This window comes from Pygocentrus nattereri, chromosome 23, assembly GCF_015220715.1.
Source record: "Pygocentrus nattereri isolate fPygNat1 chromosome 23, fPygNat1.pri, whole genome shotgun sequence".
Classification (NCBI taxonomy): Eukaryota; Metazoa; Chordata; class Actinopteri; order Characiformes; family Serrasalmidae; genus Pygocentrus; species Pygocentrus nattereri.
Window position 1 is genome coordinate 9,658,059 of NC_051233.1, and position 25,169 is coordinate 9,683,227.

The window sequence follows — 25,169 nt, forward strand, 5'->3', positions numbered from 1 at the left end:
AGCGTTCAGTTAACACATTTGATTGAAAAAAAGGTGAACAACAGCAATTTGAAAGAACAAGAAAGCATCCTTAACATCATGCGATAAGTGTTGTGCAGGTTAAAGGGGTCAGACACTAATGAAAACAAGCAGCTTGAGGGAGTTTCAAATAGCCTGAATTGAATGCTTCCTAAATAACACTTAAGCAATGATCTCAGTATTCAAATACTGGCATCTGGTTTAATTAACTGAGCACTTAAAAAGCCCATGCACACCTCTAGCTCAAACAAAGAGGCTTCTACTCCTTTGTGCTTTGAAATGACTGTTACCTGTTCATTCTCCAACAGAAAAAAAACAGTTCCAGTGTTAACAGAATTTAAAACTGGGACTTGGTAGAGTCAGTGAAGCACAGCTACACACACAGTCAAAGAAAGCACTACAGCCATTTAAAAGTGAAAAAGCAGGGTACAGCAGCTTGCTGCATTAGCTTAAAAGCCTTACGTTATATGTTGGCCTTTGCCACAGCTACAGGCGTCACCACCGGATGTTTAACCATGACTGAAACGCAAGTAAACTGCAGTGGCACTGGGGCACTTCCACAAAGGGGTCTTAAGCCTGCTAGCCTACAGAGCTGACAGCCTGGCTGGAACTGCGTCAGGAAAATAAATAAACAAGGGTCGGACATGTCCTTTAATTTAACGCCTGAAAGATATTAGGGATCATCACAGAGCGACGTTTTAAGTTTGTGCAACAAAAACAATATCTGAAATAGCAATAACTGAAAAATAAATAAAAAGGGGGGTGTTTAGAGAGGGCTTTAAAGCAGGGGTGGGCAAACTGACTATTCATTGCCGTTGTGCTAAATGGCATCACAACACAGTAGGTTTTATTGAAAATATGATGAATATCTTTAGTACATAAAACAACTGCATGCTGCATTACATGTAGACCATTATCAGCCCTGTATAACTGGATTTAGTACAGTACATGAATCTTGAACAAAATCACTGTTGCTAAACTTCAGAAAAGGCAAATATTTTGATGTCATTTTTGCTATATTGCCCCTTAAACTAAGGCAGTAGCAGAGATGTTATAAAAGAGACATGTCACTGGTTGAAATATGAATAGGAACGCTCATAACATTCTACATGGCATCTGTTTAAGAGAAACATCCTAACCCTTCAATAAAATGAAACAATCAGCTTGCTGTGTAAGCTGGAAACGCTCCCGTTGTGGAGGTATGTGCATCTGCAGTAGCCAGAAGAAGCTGAAAAACTGCAGATTTTTTCTGCTTTTCTCAGATTTTAACAGTGATTTCAAGTATGTTTTTTTTTTTCCTTCAAACGTTAATGTGGCTTTTAGTTGCAGTATGACATTGCCAGTAGTTCAATACTTTGGTTAGGGATGCATGACATGGACAAAATACCATACAAATTATATTCCTGTTAATATACACCTTCAAATTAGGGGTGGGAAAATGGTAAAAAAGGTAAAATATATGGGAAAAATATAACACGAAGACATTTTCAAGATACAAAAATTTTAGTAGTTTGTTCTAGTAAATTTGTAATTTGCAAGAATGCAATTTAAAATAACAAGAACTGAAACCTAACTTACAACCACAACCAACTGGCGATCTGGTGCACTACATTTAGTATTCAAGACTTAACGTTTTCTCAGGTAACAAACTCTCCTGACACATAATATATATAAAATAACTGCAATTTAAATTACAGTCACAGTATTGGACAGAAATGTACTTTTTTCTTCAAATTGTTCAGCCACATTGTGCTACAGCATCAGTAACATGCTTCTTAAAGTACTGACACTACCCATAATACGCTCAGGAAAACTTATTGTGCATCATAATTTATCATGATAATGAAAAAACATGGTAATATTTCCCAACCCTTATCGCCAATATACAGCAAACTGATGAAACCTTGATGAGACAAAGACTGCCCTCTATTTGTCGTGTCTAAAATCGTATGAATCATCCATGATTGCTCACAATGTTCACAGCACACAAAAACAACTTAGGCCCATTGTATATTTCAGCAATATTAGTATTGTGAAGGCCAATGCTGCAATAACTATTTAAGGAACGATATATTGTAGAGCCTCATTCCAAACTTTACACCACTTTCTGCATAGTAACTTCCTCGCCCTTGTCATTTGGCCTCATGAATAAATTATCTTCATCAAAACATTTCCCTTCAGTGTTCCTCTTACCAACCTCGGATAGTGTAGCCCTCTCAGAAAAGCCTTCCTCACTGCAATACAGCCTGCAGCTACAGCACATGCCTATCTATACCCCCCCCCCACACACACACACACACACACACACACACACACAACCCAGTCTTCCCCACTTCCTCCTTTCCTGGCTGCCTCACACTTCTCCTTTGTTACAGAGTACACAGAAAAAGAATAAAAAGACAGAGGAAGGAAAAGAATGACCACAGTCTACCCTCTGATCAGTCCAGTCAACCAACTCACACTGAGGAAGCACTATGTATGTGTGTGTGTGGACATTCAGGTAGCCCTTTAAAACCGGCCCATAGGAAACTTTTACAAAAGTCAGATTTTCTGGCCTTTTTGGAGAGGAAGAAGAATCTGGAATCTTTCAAAAGCTAAACAGTGGGTAATCAGTCAAATGGAACTATAACAGATCTAGAATGAAAGAAAGCTCATTTGCTTTGTGTCTGTGTGTGAGAATGTGTTTGTTTTGCTGCAGAAGTGCATTTCAGTAGGTTACTGGGTTCATGTACCCACATACATGTGAGAGATTGAGAAGGTAGATGGCTGAGTGAGTGTGTGCACGTGTGAGTGTAACTGGGTGAGTAAGATTACCACTCTAATACCTTAATGAGCATTAGGCATGCCGAGAGAGAAAATGAATCACTGAGTCATCCAAGTATCACTAAAACCATCCTGAAAGTCACTCTAATACTCTCCTGTTTTTAAAAAGATCACTCACTGTTCACTGAGAATCGGGGAAAACTAATATTTTAAGTCCAATTTTGGAATTACAGAGGTTCTGATTCATTCTTTTACCCCTGATTCAATGCAAGTTACCAATCTATTATTTATTTTTTCAATATTGATATATCGACACAATTGAAGAAAGACAGCATGCTACAGAATTATCACATCAGTTCTAGGATGAGAATGTGATACTTTGGTCGGACAAATCTTCACAGATCTTTTATAGCACATTGATAGACTAATTTAATTAAACACACACATATACATACGTATACATATGTGTGTGTGTGGCTGTATGTATATATGTACATATATATATATATATACACATACACACACACATATATATGTAGGCATAACATTATGACCACATCCTTGTTTCTATGCTCACTGTAAAGGCTATAGTCCATCTGTTTCTCTGCATACTCTGTTACTCCAATTTCACCATGTTCTTCAGTGGTCAGGAGCCACATGGACCCTCACAGAGCAGGTACCATTTGGGTGGTGGATCATTTTTGGCACTGTAGTAACACTGACGTTGTGGTGGTGTGTTAGTGTGTGTTGCGGTGGTCTGAGTGGATCAGACACAGCAGTGCTGCTGGAGTTTGTAAACACCTCAGTGTCACTGCTGGACTGAGAACAGACCACTACCCAAAAATATCCAGCCAACAGCGCCCTGTGGGCAGCGACATGTGATAACTGATGAAGAACTAGAGGATGACCAACACAAACTGTCCAGCAGCAGATGAGCCATCATCTCTGACTTCACACCTACAAGGTGGACCACAAGGTAGTAGTGTCTAATAGAGTGGACAGTGAGTGGACCCAGTCTTTAAATACTCCAGCAGTACTGCCATGTCTGATGCCTGGTGTCTATATATAGTGTCTATTTTATAGTATAGTGCATATGCTAAAATTTCAGAACACACTGTTACTGCCAACACAGATTTAAAATCCGAAGTAATGCAGCATGGCTGGTCTGTGCTAAACTACACTTTAGTTTTAAACCAGTTGTGACACAGGTGTGAACTCACCTGTCAACACAACTCGTCATGACTGGTATACTTATGTTATAGCTGTGTAATTAATTATCCAGCTGTAGAGTTTTACGCTCACTGCTGTTTTACGCTCATCAATGGTATCAGCATCAGCCACAGCAAGGTGTTAAATAATGCTTGTCAATTTCACATTGATGCATTCTTTCTAAAAACAAAACAGGAACCTCATTTTCACCATCTCTCCTTAAAGGCATCAACCTCACCTTCACTATCACAGCCCCTTACTCACCCACACAAACACACATAACACCTTAATTAATCCTAATGAATCCCTTTATTTAATCTGTCGAGTCAGTCTGAGCTGTCTGAGTGTCCTCTGCTGATTCAAAAAACCCATGAAGGTATGTAATTACACACTCACAGGATAAAGTGATTTAACTCACACTGCACAATGCAAAATTCTCACTACATTTTTCATATAATTAGTATTAAAGTCATGCAACAATGACATGCCTAAAATTCTAGACATAAAATAACAAACATCCAATAACTAATACAACTTATGAAAAAGAAAAGTATCTGAACTTAAATTTCTTTACTTTTCTTTTGCAGAGTACTTAAACTTATGAAGTGTTTTGTTAATTGTACATTAGAACAAAACTGTCACCTACTTTAACTTCTCTTACTGCAAACTAGGCCTTAGTGCATCACCCCCCCCCCAACCCCCCCCCCCCCACACACACACACACACACACACAATGCACGCAGCCAAAAAGTTAGCAGCATGCAAACTAGAACACCGAGCTTCCCTAAAGGCACGAGGTTAGCCAAGGAGATAAAGATCAGACAGAAAGGAGAGCGCAGAGGGGTTTGTGTTTGTGTGTGAGGGGGTAATGTCAGGGGGTGATTATACAAAAAAAATGTATATTACACATATATTATATATATATATATATAAAATTAAAAAATAAAAGAAATTACACTACAGACAGTGAGATGCAAGAAGCTGGTGCCCTTAGAGCAAAAGCAGAGTGAGAAAAGTAGAAAAACCTCAGCAATACCTTTTTTGGCAACCTCCATCTCCTCCTCGGTCCAGCGAGAAGTCTCTCCAGCCTCCACAGATCCTGCAGGCACAACATACAGCGTCAGAGCTATGGAGAAATAGACAGCACAGAAGAGAGAGAGAGAGAGAGAGAGAAAATGAGCAAATGAAAGCAAGAGAGAGAGAGAGAGAGAGAGAGAGAGAGAGAGAGAGAGAGAGAGAGAGAGAGAGAGAGAGAGAGAGAGAGAGAGAGAGAGAGAGAGGGAGCGCAAAAGAGAGAGAGAGCGAGAGAGAGAAACTCTTGACTGACCGGGCTATGCTGTGCTGGTTGGGTTTCCTCCACCTTCCCTCTCTCTCTCTCAGTCTTTAATCTAATAATCTGTTTACACTCAGAGGCTGCCCCCTCCCTCCCCTCATATCCTCCGCTATGGTTCTCCCTCCCTTTTCCCTCTCCCTCCCTTCTTTTTCTCATACATACACTTTTCTCCACCCTCACTCACTCTATCGCTTGTTTCCTTTGCTCTGTGTCTCTTTCCGTTCCTTTCATGCTCTTTCAACAACCAGCCCACCTCCCCCCCTTTTCTCTCGCTCACTCTCTCTCTCTCTCTCTAGTCAGCTGATACAAGGCTAGACACTGGAGGAGTACACAAGCACCTCCCTCTTCCCCTCAAACAGCGGCGCACGCACACACATATCAGCAGTCAGTGTGTGGCTAATAACAGTAGCTGAGCTCCACTTTTTCAGCAGAGCAACACTGCAGCTGCCCCTCCCTTCTTAATTTCCACTCAGCGAGCGAGAGAGAGAGAGAGAGAGAGAGGGGGGGGGGTTGCTGTGCTCATCTCACCCCTCTCCCTCAGAGCCTCCTTGAGATTGACCAAACATTTGGACAAATTTAGCCCAGTGTGAACCTCTGACATTTACGCAAGTGTGTATTAATGCTTGCTCGCGTGTGTGTGTGCGTGCACTGTGTTTAGATGTTTTGTACAGAATGTTTCAACTAAACCTCCTGTAATAAATGCCTCTCTGCTGACCTACTGGCTACTGTTTGTGTCACCCTGTCACCTCTGATCGTGTGTGTTTGTGTTTCCTCAACTTTAACAAAAAAATCCACACACAGTCCTTCCAAATAAGACTAAACAAGATTATACATAATTCAACTGTATGTCACTCAAAACACACTATATGCATTATATCTAAATCGATATGCTGGACACTTGGGATGGACATTTCAGTGAAATCTGAATCAAATTTCAAAGGCATTATTCCAAACAAGGTGTGATTCCGACTTAGCATTTGACAACTGCTGAAACCCAGACCAAAAATCAAGAGCACATGACCTTCGGCTTGAAATGCTACACCTAGAAAGGCAGATAATCTGAAGTCTGTCAAATAAACTGACACCTGGCATCAGTAACTTGTGTTTTTTTGTTTTTGTTTTTTTGCTTCTCATCAGTGTTACAAGCCCAGCCACATCGTACTTCAGCTTGTACCTTTCAACTGGAAAAAGAGTAGGTTTATGAAGCACATTACGTTGCCATGCATGCTGGGGACTGTAGTGCAGCACATGGTGAAACGGGCCAACATTAATAGAAAATTAAAATACTTCTGCGGGCTGGATAGAATTGTGTCGTGGGCCTGATTTGGACCACGGGCCTACATGATATACAACGTTTGATTTCTTCAAATCTATAGGAGTAGTACGCAAAAAGAGCTTGAGAATCTTGTTTATTGCTGTTTTTCTGGAACGCTTTCTATGTGCTATAGCTGTGCTTTGTACCATCTGCTGCACAGGCTCTCCAGCAGCAGAGCACAGTCCTTTTCTTCTAGTGTGCAGTAGCCTTTAGCTGCTGCAGTAGTCATTCTATGCATCTTTCTTTGGTCAGGTTAGAAACTCTGACCAAAATTCAAGTTATACACTGCCCTCTGGTGGAATGTAGAGACCAGTGAATGACACATAATGTTAGAGAGAAGCTATTGAAGAGAATTAAAGAGAAGCTAATTTACAAGACTAATGTTTTTCAAATTTCATGACATTCAAACATTTGAAAGTTCTGAGTGCCCTGTTGTACACACACCCCCACCCCTCACCAGCTTGTTCACATAACTATTCATACAGTTCTTTCTCTCCTCTAGTGACCTCTGGACCTCTTATAAAGTATCGCGCAAACATGACAAGAGCTAAAATCCAGGGCTGGCACATGCCCAACTGGGTGAAACAAACAGATGGCATCAGCCCACATCCCCTCACACAGAGTGGGCATGACACAAATCCATCCATATCTCTCTCTGTCTCTCTCTCTCGCTCTCTCTCTCTCTCTCTCTGACACGCACGCACACACACACACACACACACACACACACACACACATACCGCACACAGCCAAAGGTTGTGGTTTAATGGAGATAAAGGCCAGTCCAATTACAGCATGGGGGGTAGCGGAGAGGTGAGTAGAGGACACTGGGCAGGACTAGAAACAAGCCTCTTTGGTCTGTGACTGTTCCAAAAAGCACAACTTGTCCCAAATTGACCTATTGATGCCCTGCCCACAAACACTCTCTTTCATAGCAATAGCTTCCAGGCTGGACAAGCTTTCAGAACTCTGGCAAATAGAATCCTATTTATGATAAAGTAATGATAAAATCTTGCCAACAACTCTATGTATGCCTGAGAAAAGTCACCATGTTAGGATAAATCATGTTAGCATCATTGTTGTTTTTCCATCTCCTGTAAAGTTATCATTTTGGAGTTACCAGGTTTTCTTCTGACAGCAGCGATATGCAGCATTTGTGCAGATAGAAATTGGTCTAATTCCTATTTCCACTGCTTACACAAGCATTCAAGTGCACACACACAGCTTGTATAATCTTCACAGAAAAGTCCTGTCAATAGAATCAGACACTCTGGAGCAGTCACATATGTCTAAGGTCGCCAAGCTCAATGCCAAGCATTGGCTAAAGGGATATAAAGCTCACCAGCATTGGACTCCATCCAGTATCTCTGGGATGAACTGGAGTTGCATTTGTGATCCAGAACTACAAGAGTACTGACCAACATATGTCATGTCCTCTCAACATTGTCATTAAGAGGTGACAAAGCCTGACCAATCCTCAGTGTTTATGTGGACTGCTCTGTGACTATGCACTGGAACTCTACTCATAACTAAAACATTTTAAATATCAGATCTGCGGCATCAAGACATCTACAGCTATTGTAAATGTGCAAGGAGCATTCTAGTCTTGCAAACAAAAGGGCATGTAAACACAACACAGGTGCCTTGAACTTTTCCAAAGAGAGACAGAGCTTGAGAGAGAGAGAGAGAGACAGAAGTCAGCGGGTTTACCTGCCTCCCATTACTATCCCCATGACAACTGCTTCCACCTGAGACATGCTCTATCACCACGGCAACACACCAACTTCAAGCAGGCTGGCTTTCGATAGACGGAAAGTGAGAGGGAAGGACAGATGGATGGACGGACAGAGCAGCGAGGACGAAATACAAGAAGAGAGTAAGCAATGGCTTGTTTTGAGAGGGAGGGAGGGGAAGAACATGAAGGAAAGACAGAAAACCCTCAAATGTCAGAGGACGCAGGCTGAAGCCAGAAGTGCTGATGGATCTAACAGACATGTTTCTGAAAGAACAGAATGAAAAAAGAAAAAAAAACGTTCTATGTAAACAGCTCTTCTTTCATTTGCTTGGCTGTAAAATCTCAGCACAGAAGTGGGTCAGTGCACAGAGCTACGACTCAAAGCGAGCTCACGTTTGTTTTGTCTGTTCTTGTGCTTTTTCGGCCTGAGGTTCAACAGCCGCTCCGTCCAAACACCACCGGTTTAACTCGCACACCACTGGACAACCCAGCAAAGTCCACTTCTTTTGTTAACGTGAACCAGAAACCAGTTCCTTTACGGCTTCCTTCGTTATGAGATAATGTATTGAACAAAGGTAAACCTGAAGAATGAGGCTCTGTCAGAAAACCTCCAAGGACAAACTGAAAGTCTGCTGTGTCATCTGTGATGAGTCTGTTCTTGTGTATAAGTGTGCACGCACCTCGTGCTTGGGCATCCATGGTGCTCACAGGGGCAAGTTTAGCAAGTTCTCGCACAGGCTTCTGCACCGGCTCCGGTTTGGGAGGAGGGACAGGCTCCGGCAAAACTGCCAAGGAGAAAACGTTTATGTTATGTACATAAGTCATTTTCTCAGATTCTGAGGCATACAGAGGAGGAAGTCTGTATGTGCTCATGTGTGTTTACAGTGCTGCAGGAATCTTCGGTGCAATGCCACAGATCATGGGTGCCCAAACTTTTTGTCTTTGGGGGCCAAAGTGCAATATCTGTGGTGGGCCGAGGGCCAAAACAATAAAACAATACACAAATAATGAAGGTACAGAGGTTCACACAGGCTGTAATAATGAAGGTACAGAGGTTCATACAGGCTGTAATAATGAATGTACAGAGGTTCATACAGGCTGTAATAAGAATGTATTAACATGCCATAGTAGATGTCTTTTGCCACCATAAGTTTTGTTCAGTATTATAACAGCAGCATTACCATCATGTCAGATGCCAATATTTGAGGTTATGACAGCTTCTGTCACATATTAATTTTTAAGGTAAGACTTCAGGCCAAGGTTCATAATGCCACATGAGACATGCATAAGCTCAGAAGTGAGCAATATGACGATATTTTATCACCATGACAAACAACATGCAGTAACTGCAGTTGGTCAGTGTTCTTTAAACACTGGTAACATCCATGATATCACGGATGTTACCAGTATTTAAAGAATACTGACCAACTTCAGGGTTAATCCAAAAGAGAGCATAATTAGTCCTGTTTAATTGGATTTAGTGTTCGGTGTACAGTACAAAATGTTGAATAAAACCACTGTACCGTTGAGTTTTTGATGTTTTTAAACGTCATTACTAATGCACTGTGCCTGTGTGAAAGTATTGTCATGTGTACTGTGTATAGTGTGAATTTCTTTAAATATCACAATATGATTTTTTTTTTACTATATCACTCGCCCCTACATAAGCATCAGGACAACTTGAATAAACATAATTAACCATCTATAAAGTCTTTTTCAAAACAGACATCAATGACCATAAAGGTTGTTTTTGTCAACTTTGACGTCAGGTCAGGTGACATTGATTTGTTTGTGTGTCACTTTTTTTTTGGCTGAAAGCCTGTTATAATAACTAGCCTTGTAGCATCGAGCGCTCACTCTTGTTAACCTGGCCTGACTTGGTGAGCTGTCAATTTATCAACACTGTGCCACTGAAACACTGAAACACTGAGCTACAAAGCCATTTCATCCTAGAACGAGTCTTGACACCCATGTCAGAAAAGAAAGAAATCAGCCCTCTGACATACATTGTCAACTTGACATTAAAACTGGCAAATGTAAACTTTAACAAACACCACCTATTGGAATTTTTTTTCTTTATGTAGGTTTATTTCCATTGTCATGAAGGGCTTATGTAGATATCACATAGCCTTATGTACACCACTGTACAGTACAGTTTTGCTATTTTTCCTAAGTGTACTCAAGTTAGCAGTCATGATGTCAAAACATGTTAAAAGTGTCATAACATATGACAACATACGACACCAGCCACTGCATGTTTATGGCATGGTTATGTCAATGTTATGTAACAGGGTTCAGGTAAAATTTTACCAAACATGTTCGCTTACTGGTGAGGAGGTGGTGTGAACTTGTATTGAATAACTTAACCTACAGAAGGACAACAAAGCTCCTGGAAGCACATTTCAATGCATGGTTTATTAAATAACTACTTTTGTGAACCTATACTTTTGCCTTAGATGGACAGTTACCTGGTTCAGGTGGGGGTGGTGGCGGCTCCTCTGCAGCCACAGCAGCTGCCTCATTGGCCATGGAGCGGGTTGTGATGCGGCCCTTACGGCGGCCCTGGCTGTTGGCCGTCTTGCGGCCCCGTGGCGTGCTCTGCTCCTTGCCCTCCTCGTCCTCCCCCTCGCACTTCTCTTTGTCTTTGCCAATGTCCCTGAACACAGAACACAGCCAAGTATGAACACACACACACAATCCCTTACATAGTTTCTGCCTTTGTTTGCCTTCAATTCTCAACAGACCAACACAGACAAAGAAAATACAATAAATTCTTGTGATCTAACTGCCCAAGCTAATCAGCTCAGCAGCATAGGAGGCTGCTTAGTGTTCTAAAAGCATTACGCTTTGGGTAATATAAAGTACAGTGTACAAAGTAGTGACTCTTTCTCTCTCTCTCTCTTTTTTTTAAACGGAGACAGAAAATCTTTGTTTAGGTTTTATCTTTGGGTATCACCGAGTTTATGATTGTCCCCTGGAGCCTTTTAGGCCTAAAATATATACAAAGTGCAGATCAGGAGTTACTCTTAAGCTGCATGGAGTCCCAAGTTACTGACGTAACTCATACCAGGAACTATAAATGTGAACTCTAAACGAGTTGATGCAATTAGACAGAAGGTCTTATCTACAACTTCTCAGACAATTCAACTTTGACTTCATAAATGACATAACAGATTTTTTTCCCTGCATGTTTACCTAAAATTTCCTCCATTTCATTCATACAGGGCCAACCTAATTCCAGGAAGCCTACGTCGGACAGATCCTCAAGCGTACATTCACGGGCGTTCAGCATTTCTCCAAGTGAATTCTCAGAAAAACAACAGTGAGGTGGACCACAGCCCAGCACTGCTACTGAGGGTTTCATCCGCTGGGTTTGAAGGTCCTTTAATAAGTGGCAAACACACCACAAGCTGTCTAGTTAGTGAAAGACCACTATTCCAGAAAACGATGTAGCAGGATGGAGGAAAAGAGTGGTCAAGAAAAAAGGGAATAGAGAAAAAGGAACATAGATGGGCTGGAACCACTTCAGAAGAAATCTCATTTATGAACTGAAGAGGTTGGCTATGGCAAGAGGCCTAACAGCCTTTAATAAGTGGTCTAGGCTCACATTCCTCTCTCCACTAAAAAGAAAAACAACAAGCTAGTCCTGTATGAGCAACAAAAGCCAAACTCCACTATACAGAGCCTATTGGCATCTTAAAAAAAGGTCTGTGACCTGGAATAATTTAAGAGGTTCTTTATGGTAAGATGTGTTGACCTGGGATGACCCGCAGAACTCCTGCCGCCAATACTGAAGGCTTGAATTTACGCTGGGCCCTTCTGTTGGATTAGTGTCAGAGCAAAGGCAAAGGCCAGACCCCAGGATTTTTTTTTGTTTTTTTGTTAAATAAAAAATTGAAATTTATGGGAGATGGATGCATGATGGTAGAATCATACCAGTATCAGTGGACAATTTTGTGAATTAATTAATTTTTAAAAATGTCTAATAATGTCTAATCGCTAACACAGTTGTACATTAAAAAGGTTAGAAACTAGCATTGAAGAAGAATTCCCATATCAGTGCAGCCACTCACTTTGAGTCCTCTTTTTCATCTTTCTCCTCCTCTTCCTTCTTCTCGTCGTCCTCTTTCTTCTCCGATTTCTCAGATTTCTCCTCCTCGTTTTTGTCCTCAGACTTCTCTTCTTGTGATGGTCGTGTTATCTGCTTTTGAGAAAGAAGAAAGCACAAAATAGAGCATATTTAGATGGCAGTTCTACTCCACTCCACACTGACTGACAGATATGCATTATACAGTATACATATGCAATTAGGCATGATTGGTGCTAGAACGCCTTTAGAGGGCAGCAGTGAGTAATGTTTGTTTATTTGAGCTTGAGCTGTGACTGCAATTTTTGGAAGCTACTACATGTCAACAGCTAGGAAGCAAGATAGCTATTCAATTCATTTAAAGCTTGTACTATAGCAGTTGAACACAATGAAAAAACTGCTTATTTGTAATAGTATTTATTTAAATTGCAATTATTGTCTCATATCAGCACTGAAATGGGAAGCGGGATTGGGCAGATTTAACTTGAGGGAGATCACTGAAGGTGATCATCTGCAGCGTAAGGCACTAAATAAAACTTAAAATATGGCTCAAGTATGAATATGGCTGGATTTGGTGTCACCTCCCTCCCTCTTTCTTTCTCTCCTGTCTCCCTCAAGTTAAATCTGCCCAATCCCACTTCCCTTTTAAGGCAACATAAATGCTGCAGTGAGCAATTTTCTCCTCTTTTAAAAAAATGCGCTTCGACACAAGCAGAAAACCCAAGACAAGAATCTTGTAAACTCCTTTGCTGGAAAAAGGGCAAAGATGAGAGGCAACTTTAGCTGACCTAGAAGAACCACAGTTCTGCCCTTCAAAGCAGTCAGAATGGTGAGTGTGTATTGAAAATGGCCTGGGATTAGACTTAATCTAGTTGTGAGGAAAGCATGCCGGTGCATCTCCGGCCTTATTGTCCAGGACCCTACAGGACTTGGAGACACACAGTGTCCGGGGTACAAGGGATCAACTTTAACAGCCAGGTGACCAATGAGCTTAGCCCAGAGAATGTGTGTGTTAAAAGGTCAAATCTGAGGTAAATAAAAATGGATGATGCTATTAACGGCTATTTCACGAGAAAGAGAGGGACAGGAACACAAACACATACGGCAGGCTCATCAAGATGTAATGAGTATGGAGGAACAATGAATGCCCTGAGGTGACTCTGGTCTGGTCCTCAGACTTGTTAGAAAGTAAATGCGAGCGAGACGGTGATAAATATAAAAAGAAGGAAAAAAGTGAAAAAGCAAGAGCACTAAAGAGGGGATGGCCAGTTGGTGCACTCTACAAAAAGATAAGATTAGCGCTATGAGGCCCTTTGATGATGTTCACATGGACAGGGTTGTCTGGAAGGACAGACTTCACAGAGGCTCCCAAATCACAATAGACTCATTGTTGACAATACTCAGTTCAAAGAGGCCAAGAAAGCAAAGGCTTTACAGAGGGCTCGGGGCAGATCAGAGGAACATGAGGCGCTAGGCGGCCCAGTGACTGGGTTAAAGCTACACGCGCTCAGATGACCCCGTAAGGAAAAACAAAAACAACACGGCTGATGCTGTGACACAGCCTAGCCTTAAAACACAACCTCTCCCTTCCTGGAGTGCACAGGCTGCTGGGGAAGGGCAATGGCCAAGCTCACACCCTGAGTAAGAGAGGATGGGAACAGAGAATCTGGGAGAAGCACAAAAACACTGGATAACCATTCTAGGAGTTGCAATGTCAACTTACTCCAGCCTAGCACATCAGGCCTGTTAACCATGCACAAGAAAATTCAGAATCAGAAACAGAATCAGAATTAAGCTTGATTGGCCAGGTATGCTACGGATACAAGGAATTTGGTTTTGGTTACAGGAGTTCACAGTGCACAGTATCAGGTGAGTAAGATGCATAGAACAAGCACTGGTTTGAGCGGCAGTTCATTAGCAGGGTTATTTAGTTTGGGGGGAAAAAACGTGGTTACGATTAAACTAATTCTTGGAAAGCTTGCCACAAATGACTGGAGAACATATGGGGCACACAGGGTCACAGACAGTCCTCATCTAATGTGTTTTTCAGCTTGTGGTGTGTTAAAGGTATTTTGTGCATGGGGCGAGTGCAAATAAGAGCAAGAAAAAGAAAGGGAGATGAGTGCAAGCAGATATGAGTGTGTGCAAGAAAAGCTAAACACCCAAGGGCTCCTGAACATGGCTACCGGTCAAAAAAAAAAAAACAACATACACACCAAGTCTCTGTCCTTGTGGAGACAGCAGTTTGGAGACAGCAGGATGCGCATCAAACACAAGGCCTACAGAAAGGCCTATTCAGACTGTAAAATTATGTATAAAATAAGGTTCTATTTTTATTAGCCTGTTTTGCCATGAGATGCACTACAGTCCCCAGCACACACTCCAATACAGTATAGTGTTCCAACCCCCATTCCCCCAACGACAGTCTATGAGCCAGAGATCATACAAAAAGAAAAGACAACCTAAAACAAGTTATTTTTGTTTCTAATTATTCTTGAATAAGTATTCAACAGCTATTGTGCTGTTGCACTTTTGGCATGTTTTGAATGAATAATGGCCCGTCCGGGTTGTGGCAAAATTTTAAGCAAAAACTAAATATTAACAGCTGGCCCATGGATTTTCTGGACCATATTTAAAAAATCTATTTTAGTGGTTGAATTTGACACCCCTGAGTTAGGGGGTCCCACAAAAACATGTAAGTGACAGGACTCCAGACAGAAGATTGGAAGTTATCAAACATTGAGGTGAAGGTTTGGCCAATGGAGGTCATGGTCTTCCTACCAGGAAGCAAGAGAAAAAATTCCCGTAATAAAAAATAGGGAAATTGAGCTTTTTCCTCGTTTACTCTGTCCAGCACCCTGGCTACCTGATGCCATATCAGTACACATGTGATGGCAGCTTCCCCTTTTCCTGGGAGTTGGAAGAACCACCATGCTCCATTAAAAGTGGGTGGGGGGGGTGTAAATAAATAAATTTGCCAAACCTTTGCAAAACAACTTATCTGGATGTCAGCCACTACAGAGAGCAACTGTTTGTACAGAAAGCCAAACAAGTTGGATCATTAAAGGCAACCAGACCTCAAAAAAATTTTTTGTATGGTGAAGACAGGAGGTCATTACAAGTTGCCACCTCAAGCTATGGACTATTAAGCTTAGCACCCAGAGCAGTTGTGTCAAGGAACAGAGTACAGATTTGAAGCAAGAAAAGGCTTCTGAATGACTGTGAGGGGGACAAGCAGGTCACCAACGAATACAACTCGTCTGCTTGTCAAAAGGGCACAGTAATACACAGAGAGGCATACCCACAGGAGATACTGAAACAAACGTCTGACAGAGATCTTGCATGTTTGCAGACCAGCATTCCACATCGAGAGCTACTTTTGAGTCCACAGCGACCTGCTGCGAGGATGTTTTCCTCTTGCAAGTGTTGAGAGCATGCAGTAACAGCCACAGGTCCTTTATCATGGTTTATGACGATGGGACGGGGGAGCTGCACCCCTCCTCCGGCTGTTCCACGAAAGAGAGAGAACTAAGGGAACTAGGTTGCCTCAGCCAAGCCAAACAACCCATGCGGACAGCAGATGGGGCCAAGGAATGTCAAAAGCTCAACTGTGGACAGAGAGTGAATAGGAGAATAGGACTGAGAGACAAAAAGTAAGACACTAAATAGAAGTGAAAATTGTGAAATCACAACAAAAAGCAAATATTTAAAGAGGACCTTGATACATAGCAGAAAAAGTCCAAGTAAGTAAAGAGCTGTAATAATAAAAGTGCTAGAAATGGAGAGTCTGAATGTCATTCTCCGGAACCTCAGAGCAGTGATGGTGCTCACATCATCCATATGTGGGTATTCATGTTCCTGAACCCTTTACCACCACTTAGGTCACATTAATAAACTAGCACATTAGAGATAATAAATTATCAGAGATCATTTATTAGAGGTCAACAGAGAGGTCAACAAACCAATGTCATAGGACTCGTCTACCCTAAAAGACCTTCAATCTTCAATCTTGTTCTTCAACTTCACAGCTTCTTCTCCATACAAGGAAGTGGGTCACATGAAAGATGCCCAGTACCTTGCCCAAAACGTTCTCAAACTAAAAACAAATACATGTACTGTCCTTTAATTCAACCACAGCAACTTGAATCAAACAAAAAATTGTGACAAATAACATCAGAAATGGTCTGACTATCTGAAGACTAAACCTTTTAACTTTGACCACAGGTTTCATATAGACAATTCCAAGTTCTCTTCTATAGAGCCAATATATATGTAAGATTTTGTTACAAGTAATAAACTGCAAGAGCTGGATCCTGATTTGGACAGCTTTCATATTCCAACACGTCGTTTTCAGCTAACGATAACATGCTAATAGTTTGCCTAAACCCACCAAGGGAAAAAAAATAACTCCTCCAGCAGTCTAAACACAGGATTAGATTCTTGATTCTGTATCTCTGGTCACAGTCCTGGTTAAGTGCAGGACCTGGAATGGTAGTATTTGTGTTGGAACAGCAAGATGTTCCAACTGGCCTCTTCCTCACTCCCAGCTTTTGCCAGCGTTCCTCCACACAGATGTTGCTTAAGCCCTTTTCACACTACACAATTTACGAGTCACTATGCTGGCAACACCTTTCACATGATACAAATGGCCTCAGTGTTCTCGAACAAGAGTCATACACAACTAGCAAAAAAAATCCCCCCCAAACACTGAGGTCCAGTTTCAACTAACTGAAATTCTGAGTCAAAGGCTAAGAAACTTGGAGAAATGAGAATCTTGATTTATCCTAATCTAAAACTAGTCTGAATCCAGAAATCTAACCTCTAGGAGCTATTACAAATACAAAAGTCAAAGTAGAAGTTGTATAAGTGTGAAAGAGGATTTAAATCTCTGAATGCTGCTAAGAGACTATCTCCCCTCTCCCTCAGTGTTCGGTTGGAGGCTCTGAGTCTCTCCCTTTTCTGCTGATTCACCATGCACATATTTGAGTTAGGAAATGACAGGCTCACAAGCCAAAAGCCTCCAAACGGCTTTTGGAAAGACTTGGTTCTACTGCAAATCCACATTCCAGTCTGAAAAGGCGTCTGTTTGAAGAAACCCTTACACACTAATAAACTCAATTAAAAACCTTACTAATATTTAACATTTGGATAGAACAAGCGCTTAAGTAAACAGATACTTTTTTCATGTATCTTTATGGTACTCAAGTAAAAGAAATGAAGGAGAGAGAGAGAAAAAAAAAAAATACACCACACCAAAGACCTTCACTTAAGAAACTGTTATATTAAGTCATTTGTGCCAGTGGCTTGGAGATCTCTAATGGGATCTGCCTAATCCAGCCACACCCCTCTAAAGCAACCTGCAATGACATGTTTGAATATTTAGCCCCCATTAGAGACAAAGAAAGCAAGAGTGTGTAAAAGCTCTGTTAAAAATAATAATATAAACTTTGAAAACTGAATTGAGAATTTAGTCCCATTACAGTAAACCTCTTTGCTACCTTCCTACTATGAGCACAGATCAGCAGAAGTTTTAAAAAGCAAGGTTCATCCTACGAAAGGTTAACTAGTAAGGGAACTCCAGAGTGGCCTATGGCCTGAATTTCAGTTGGCAGCTGGGTCAGCCACGGAGCAGTGCAGAGAGAAAAACACAGGCGAGAGCCAAACGTTCCTGAAGATACTAACAACTCTTTAAACAAGACTGATTATTGATCTTTTCTCCCTGACCCAAAGTGCAACAAACAGCTGGTTGTCCAAGTTCAGAGAAAGTGGCAGAGGCTTTTCATTTCAGAGAGAAAGAAGGTTGACTTGGAGCAACACTGCCCTGGTCATAGAACGTGTCAAAGATTAGCTTCATGCTAGGCTATGTCCACATGAGAGAGACAAAAGAGGGAGGGAGAAGGACGTGGGCAGGGCAAGCCTGGGGCAGATGGATGGTTTATAAACGAGAGAATTCAAGTGACAAAACATACAAGACAAAGTGAAAGAGAGAGGGAGAAAGAGAGAGAGTGGGGGAGAAAACGGGACTTAAAAAGGGAAATAATACAGCAAAGCAGGCATCAGGGACGGCTCTAGAGCACAACTATTAAACTTACTTTCTCACTCGCACACACACACTACCTTCACGCTCATCTGTCAGTACCCTCCACTCAGGAAAAGTCTCTTTTGGCCCGTTTACAAATCCCGGCACGGTATCCTCCAGAGCTCAGCCGTGCCGAGTGCAGAAGGAATGGAAGCGGGGAAAGCAGCAGCGGCGCAGGACCATGCGCACGCAGCATGGTGACGGCCGCAGAGCCACTCGTCTAATCTGGAGCTGCAGGCAGCCGGAGAACTCTTACGCTCCTCACTGTCACGGCATGTTATTGGCCCACATAGGCCAGCTCCAGAAGCACGATACATCTCTCTCTCGCGCGCACACACACATGCACGCAAGCTAGTCGGCTTTAATCTGGGTGACAGGGTCAGGCCAGGTGATGGGCAGTGAGCGAGAGAGACTGGAGCGCAGCCCAGACCCGGCAAAGCGCTGTTTTTGATTGGCATTCACAGCCGCTCGGCAACTTTCTAGCTCCTGTTGGAGAGAGTGGGAGATACCACTGTGCTGTCTATGTAGAGGGGTGTCTAACACCCCCATACAAATGCACACATGCTGTATTCGGTATGTATTAAGCTTTTACAGTACAACATACACAATCTACCAGCAGGGGCCATTTCTCTTCCTCCCTCCCTTTTTTCCCCTCTCCATCAATGCCTATTGTTTCCTCCCTTTCCACCCTCACCCCTCCTCCTGCATGCTGAAGTGGTCCCAGGGGACTCTGAGCAAGTACAAAAAGCTCCAGCCAGAAGTCTGTTTGGAACGGAGCCGTGTCAGCACTCAGGGGCTCCAGCTGAGCTGAGGAGAACTGACACCGCTGTTGTTTCTGTAGACCTGTTTAGAGAGAGCCGGGGATGGACATTCTCAACTGGAGCGTGACGCACTGAAGCAAACGCGCTACCCTATCTCCTCAAGCCAAAAAGTCCCTCCTCCCTAGAGTCAGGCGCAATCATTGGTTTGGTTCTTTGGGCTGCTTTGTCAAAAACATCTCAAGAAGGTGACAAAAACACAATATGAACGTACAGCACCTCTTGCCATATGGGTGGAGTTTCTTTGCTAAGCAGTCAGAAAACTAGCTTGATGTACTGGTGGTCAGTATATAGTAAATAAGCATGTAGAATGTGACATATAAGCAAAACCAAGTAAACGTTAGCCCTAGCCACTGTCTAGTCCGTTGCATCTGAAGTATTTCACTTTACTTTAGAGGCAGCGAACAAAGTAATGGTCAGTCTTTTAGGGTTAGCCTTAGCCAAACAGACTCCAGAGCACTTCTGTTTCCTTTTGCACCACCTAAAAAGAAACTGTCTGACTCGATCAGCTGCATCAGACACATTTCTCAGGGTTTGTGCACGCAAGTCATCGACCAGCTGGTAATGATATTGCAAATGACTAATATTTTCCAAATTCCAGCAGTGTCTGACAGCTGGAGGCATGAAAGTATGGGACGCAAATGAGGCAAATGACTTGAGAAATTCAATGAAGCTGAAGTTGGCTTCTTATCTGAATTTCCTGTTCCACCTTAAATAAAGTAGCAGTTACATTCATGCTCCTGTATTTAAAAGTAAAGAGACATCCCAGAATTTGTAATCTAATATATTTGCTAATGCCTTCAGCAGCATCTGATTATTAGAGCCAGGCTTTTCAATACTAAACTCTCCAGGGTGGCAGATCACCACGACTAGACATATGCACAACATATGTATCAAACCAGATGACCGGACTATAAAACAGAATAACCTATAAACCTGTATCAGACACTGACTGACACTGCAACTATGTACAACTGGGCCAGTTTCAATACAGACACTGTAATCATGAATAAGTTCCTAGACTAGTTTTGGGACTGTTCTCTAAAGCACTTTCCAAAACACTCATTTGTGAAAGAGCTGAACCCTACAATAACAGAAACAATAACATTAATTATGGCAAGAAAGCACATCTCTTGTTGCGCAAGTAACTAAATTTGTTCTTGTTAATTCCTGCCTGCTAAACACAAAAAGCAGTTTCTGTGCTGCTGGCTTCTTTAGGCTTATACTGCTGTAGCATCCAATCCCACAGGGATCCAGGGGAGACGCTGGCTCTGTTATTCCTGTAGGGATACTGGTATACCATTTATTAAACTGAATGTCATCCTCTATTCAATTCCTAGAAACCTGAAATTGAAATGAACCTTTTTTACCATATCGTTGATGTTTTACCCATTTTAAGCACAATCCATTGTGTCATATACCACTTGAAAGACAATGTCTGGTTACGTCAACTTGTACAAGGAGCAGGGGGAAATTATACTAACCAATAATAATAATAGCATGTTTCCCTCTCTCTCTACCACTACCTTTCATCGAGCAAAAACAGCAGCTTTTCATGAACAATCACATCCTGATGTTGAATATCATTGCACTCACTTTCCACTCCTGTTTAGCTGATGCATTTATGTCCATTCAACCTTGTTCGCTAAAGTGCCAGAAAAACAAAATTATAAAATACAATATTAAAATATTGTGTATCATGAAAATGCCTTTAAGAACCACAATGTTATATTTTTGCCATACGGCCCAACTTCACTAGAACTGTGATTTTATTATTGAATATTGCAGAGATGCCCCAAGTAGTACACATCCACTCAAACACAAGCCGCCACTCATCATAAATTAATAAAATGAAGGGACAGGACTGCATCACTGAAAAAACACCAAAGGATTTTTCAATATTTATGGGTTATCATTCACCACAACACGCATACACATTTGCACACTCTCAAAACAGGCAATGGATCTCTCTTGGTGTCCTCCACAGTGCGAGAAGGTCAGTGTGTGAGTAGGCTTGGACTCAAATCATCTTTTTAATTATTGATATTGAACTCCTGACATTGGGCCACATGCATCCAGTGACCCCACACTCTTGTGATCAATGCTGCAGCAGGATACAAAGAGGCTACTTTGTTACACACACACACACACACACACACACACACACACACACACACACACACACACACACACACACACACAGCTGCACGATATGAACAAAATATTTAATTTGCATATTGCAATTACAGTGCTACATATTACAATAGCATTTATGTTAAATAACAAGTATGTTAAACACCAACATTTTTGTGATTTATTAAAGAGACCACCTGCATATCACAGATTTCTGCAATACTGCAACAACTAGGGACACACGAAACATATTTCTCTCTTGATACTGACCTTGATCAGCCACCACTGCACTGTTAAAACAACCACAACTTGTAGTAGTATCATCATATATAGCAGTGTAGACCCCATTTCGGCCCCTGCACCGAAATTAATTCTTGCCCGAAAATGAAACTGATAATCAAGACATGCTGGGTTGAAACTGAAACCTTGACAATAAATAAAAACAGTTTACATAGAATAAACATGCTAATATAATGTAGGCTACAGTATGTGAAACAAGATCAAATGTCTCTGGCAGCAGAAGTTGACTGGTCATTCAAGGCAATGAATTCCATCAGTTATACACTGCACTTGCCCCCTTCAAATGAATGTGTGAATACACAGGAATAAAACCATCTGGCCAAAAAAAAAAAGGATGTAATCCCACAGTCTAGATGTTTGAATCTGACAATTATAAAAGCATCAAAGCCATAAATCTATATTTTAGTCTCATAGTAAGCTTCTGTGCAACAGCAGTGTATTAGATTGTTTACCGCCACAGATGTGTTTAATATGGTTAATACTGTGTTAATATGGTTGATTTTCATAATGACATAGAAACGCCCACTAGTGATGAGCAGAGAGATCCAGCGTGGTGGAATGAGATGAGTGTGGGTGCCTCCCATACTATTAATAAGCTGTTGGTAAAACTGTAGCAGTGTTTTTTAAAATCTTTGTCACGTTCATCACCGTTTAAAATACTTGTAAGGCCTTTTGCCACTGCAGTGGTCATCCCTAGCTGCAACAGTACATAATATCTATTTCTCTTGCAAATTTAGCTAAATTCAGTAAAAAGCAAAGCAAGGGACTGCATTAACACTTTTGTTTGTACAGAATATTTTTCAATCAGTGTTTTTAACAGTTACACACTATCATTCTTTCAAGGATAATGCAATTTTTAAAACTATACTGTCCTAGATGGTTTATAAAAATGTTGATTGGTCAAGGAAATCAATACATGTATAATAAAGTTTGTATTTTTGCTGATATTTATGCAGTTCATCATGTAAGTGCAGCGATTAACCATTAGCGAATGATATATTGTGCGACCCTACCACACAAACGCTGCCAGGGAGTCTGTTCTTTGTGCGCATGCAAATAGCCGACAGGGCTTTTATTTTCCTTGAAGGAAACAATAGAGGATGTGATCTCTCCTCGTGCGAAATGTGCTTTGCATTCAACACTAGAAATGAGCAATTCTGCTCAAGCTGAACAACGCATGCAATATGGAAGAGAGCTTCAGGGCTTTGGAACAAAGCCAGCATGACTCAGTAAAGTAATTATACGCCATCAACACTCTTCATATACTGTGGTGGTGCCGATGCTGCGTGCAGACCACTCAAATAGCAACAAACAGAAACTTCTGGACAAAGAGTAAGAGACTCAAACATGCACACTGGCAAAGGCTCCATTAACCATTGATAAAAGAGAATCACAGAGGAAGCGGAGGAAAGACATACAGCAAGGAACGAGGAAGGTCAGCGAGAAAAGAGGAGCGAGAGATAAGAGCAGAAGAGGATGTGGCTGGGCCAGCAGTAGCCTCCAGGGAGAGGACGAAAAGAAGGAGAGCAAGCTAGCAGAGTCACGCTGCCACTAAAAGCACAGTATTAGAGAGAAATACAAGCGAGTAGGAGTGAGCAATATGGTAAAGTTATAACACTGCGATACATGATACGTATTACAATATTTAGCTGGAATGCACCAGCAAAATTACTGTCACATTCACATAAAGACTGAAGAAATGAGTACAATGGTTTTCTTAAAATAAAACGCTATTTCCAAAAAAAATGAATCAAACAACTGGTAAATATTGTACTTAGTATCTTCACTGTAGCCTACATACCAAAATAACTTAACTGATTTTTAGTGCCATTGAAAGCATACTTCATTAATAATAACAGTTTTTTTTCATTGTTTATTTCGTATCAAATGCATAATAAAAACAGCAGATTTGGGGGAAAAAACTAGTAAAAGTAACCAACACACAAACCTTTCATCCAGTTTTTCAGCCAGGAATTTTCATTTTGGTGCAACGTGCTGAATTTGTTAAATGATGTTTGGAACTGGACAAATCTAATGCAACTTTTAGTAAGGTCTGATGACAAAAAGATGCTGAAGAAATCTAGTGTCTGCTGAACATGCATATAATGGTAAAACAGGACATAGTTTTAAAGTGAAAACAAGCAGAGTGATAAGAGGAGGACACAGTTCAGTGGTTGAGAAATTAACAGGAAATCTGTCTCTTATTTATTCATTCTTTTCCTTTTATTTTTACTTTTGGCTTTTTATTCCCTTTTAGGTCATGTTTTCCACAAGTTTCGGTTTATTTCTAGGTTTATTATTTATTTTATGTCCCTGCCTTTTGCATTAACCTCAAAAGTGAATAGGTTTTAGGGAAAGGGTTGTTTACAGGGAAAGTCCTGCCCTTCCATTACAAAGTGTGAATCACCCTGCTGGTAAAGGCGTATGCGGGGGTCTTTATTTCTCTTCTCTTATTTATTCTCTTCTTTATTCTGTCAGATTTCACTAGTGTTAATGTGAATGTTAATGTGACTTTCAATTTCAGGTTTCTACGTCTCTCCAAATTAAAAAAGACAGAGCCTGGATTTGTATAAGTGGAAATAAAGAGCCAACAATTTCCTATTGTGACTCGGACACAAGTCAGAATAAAAATCTCAGTAAGACTGATGCAGCAGTTTACCTGTACAAGAGCCGATACAACTCCTGCGCACTGAAATCAGTCCATATAAAATGACATCTTGAACACCAGCTGGCAAACTGCAATGTTTTTGCGATGCTTTGTATTTTATTGCTGGTGTTTCAATTTTTGCATCACAGACCCTGAGGTCCATATATGAAAACCAAGGCCCAAAAACAGCCTGAATTCATTGTTTTTGTGATGCGGAATGAAAGTATAAATGCAACACTTCTGGTCACAAGTTACTAACGTAGGAATTCTGTTTCATGACACTCCCCATTTCCTTTTACAGGTTTTAATAATACATTTCTAGTAAAAAGTATGCATATTTTTGTTCATTTTACATATTCAGCCTAAAGTAGTTCAGCACCTCCCATTCATATAAGTTATAAGGAGTGTTTCAGCCTGGACTGCGTTTCGAATAAGAAACAACACAGGGCCGCCACACACAACTGAGGTCATTTACATACATCAGTTTTAAAGGCAACGTAACAAACAGCCCGTTTAATTCTGAGGGATAAAAAGATTTTGCAAATGGTCACATAAAAATAAATGTTCGGGTATTTGAAAACACAAACATCAGGGAGAAAATAACATACTAGAAAAATTAAAGATATGAGCCCTTTAATTATACAATTATGCCACAGATACCTTTACCAACTGACACTATGCATCACAAGACTGCTTTATCTGTTCTGACTGAAGTTCTCCTCTTTCCGCATG

At 41.1% G+C, this 25,169-nt stretch overlaps 1 protein-coding gene across 12 annotated transcripts in view; it reads right to left on the bottom strand.

Moving 5' to 3' along the window:
• The window catches only part of ncor1 (nuclear receptor corepressor 1), a 105,758-nt gene that overhangs the window by 35,582 nt on the left and 45,007 nt on the right, over window positions 1-25,169 (bottom strand). For 8 of the 12 annotated variants that reach the window (XM_017714854.2, XM_017714850.2, XM_017714851.2 and 5 more), the window contains 4 exons: window positions 12,447-12,577; window positions 10,842-11,029; window positions 9,054-9,158; window positions 5,027-5,089 (listed from right to left, as the gene is read on the bottom strand). In XM_017714854.2, coding sequence (XP_017570343.1) covers window positions 5,027-5,089; window positions 9,054-9,158; window positions 10,842-11,029; window positions 12,447-12,577 — 487 coding nt within the window. Of the gene's footprint in view, window positions 1-5,026; window positions 5,090-9,053; window positions 9,159-10,841; window positions 11,030-12,446; window positions 12,578-18,577; window positions 18,919-25,169 lie in introns of those variants that run through there. The other 4 variants (XM_037533625.1, XM_037533626.1, XM_037533623.1 and 1 more) reach the window with 4 other exon arrangements.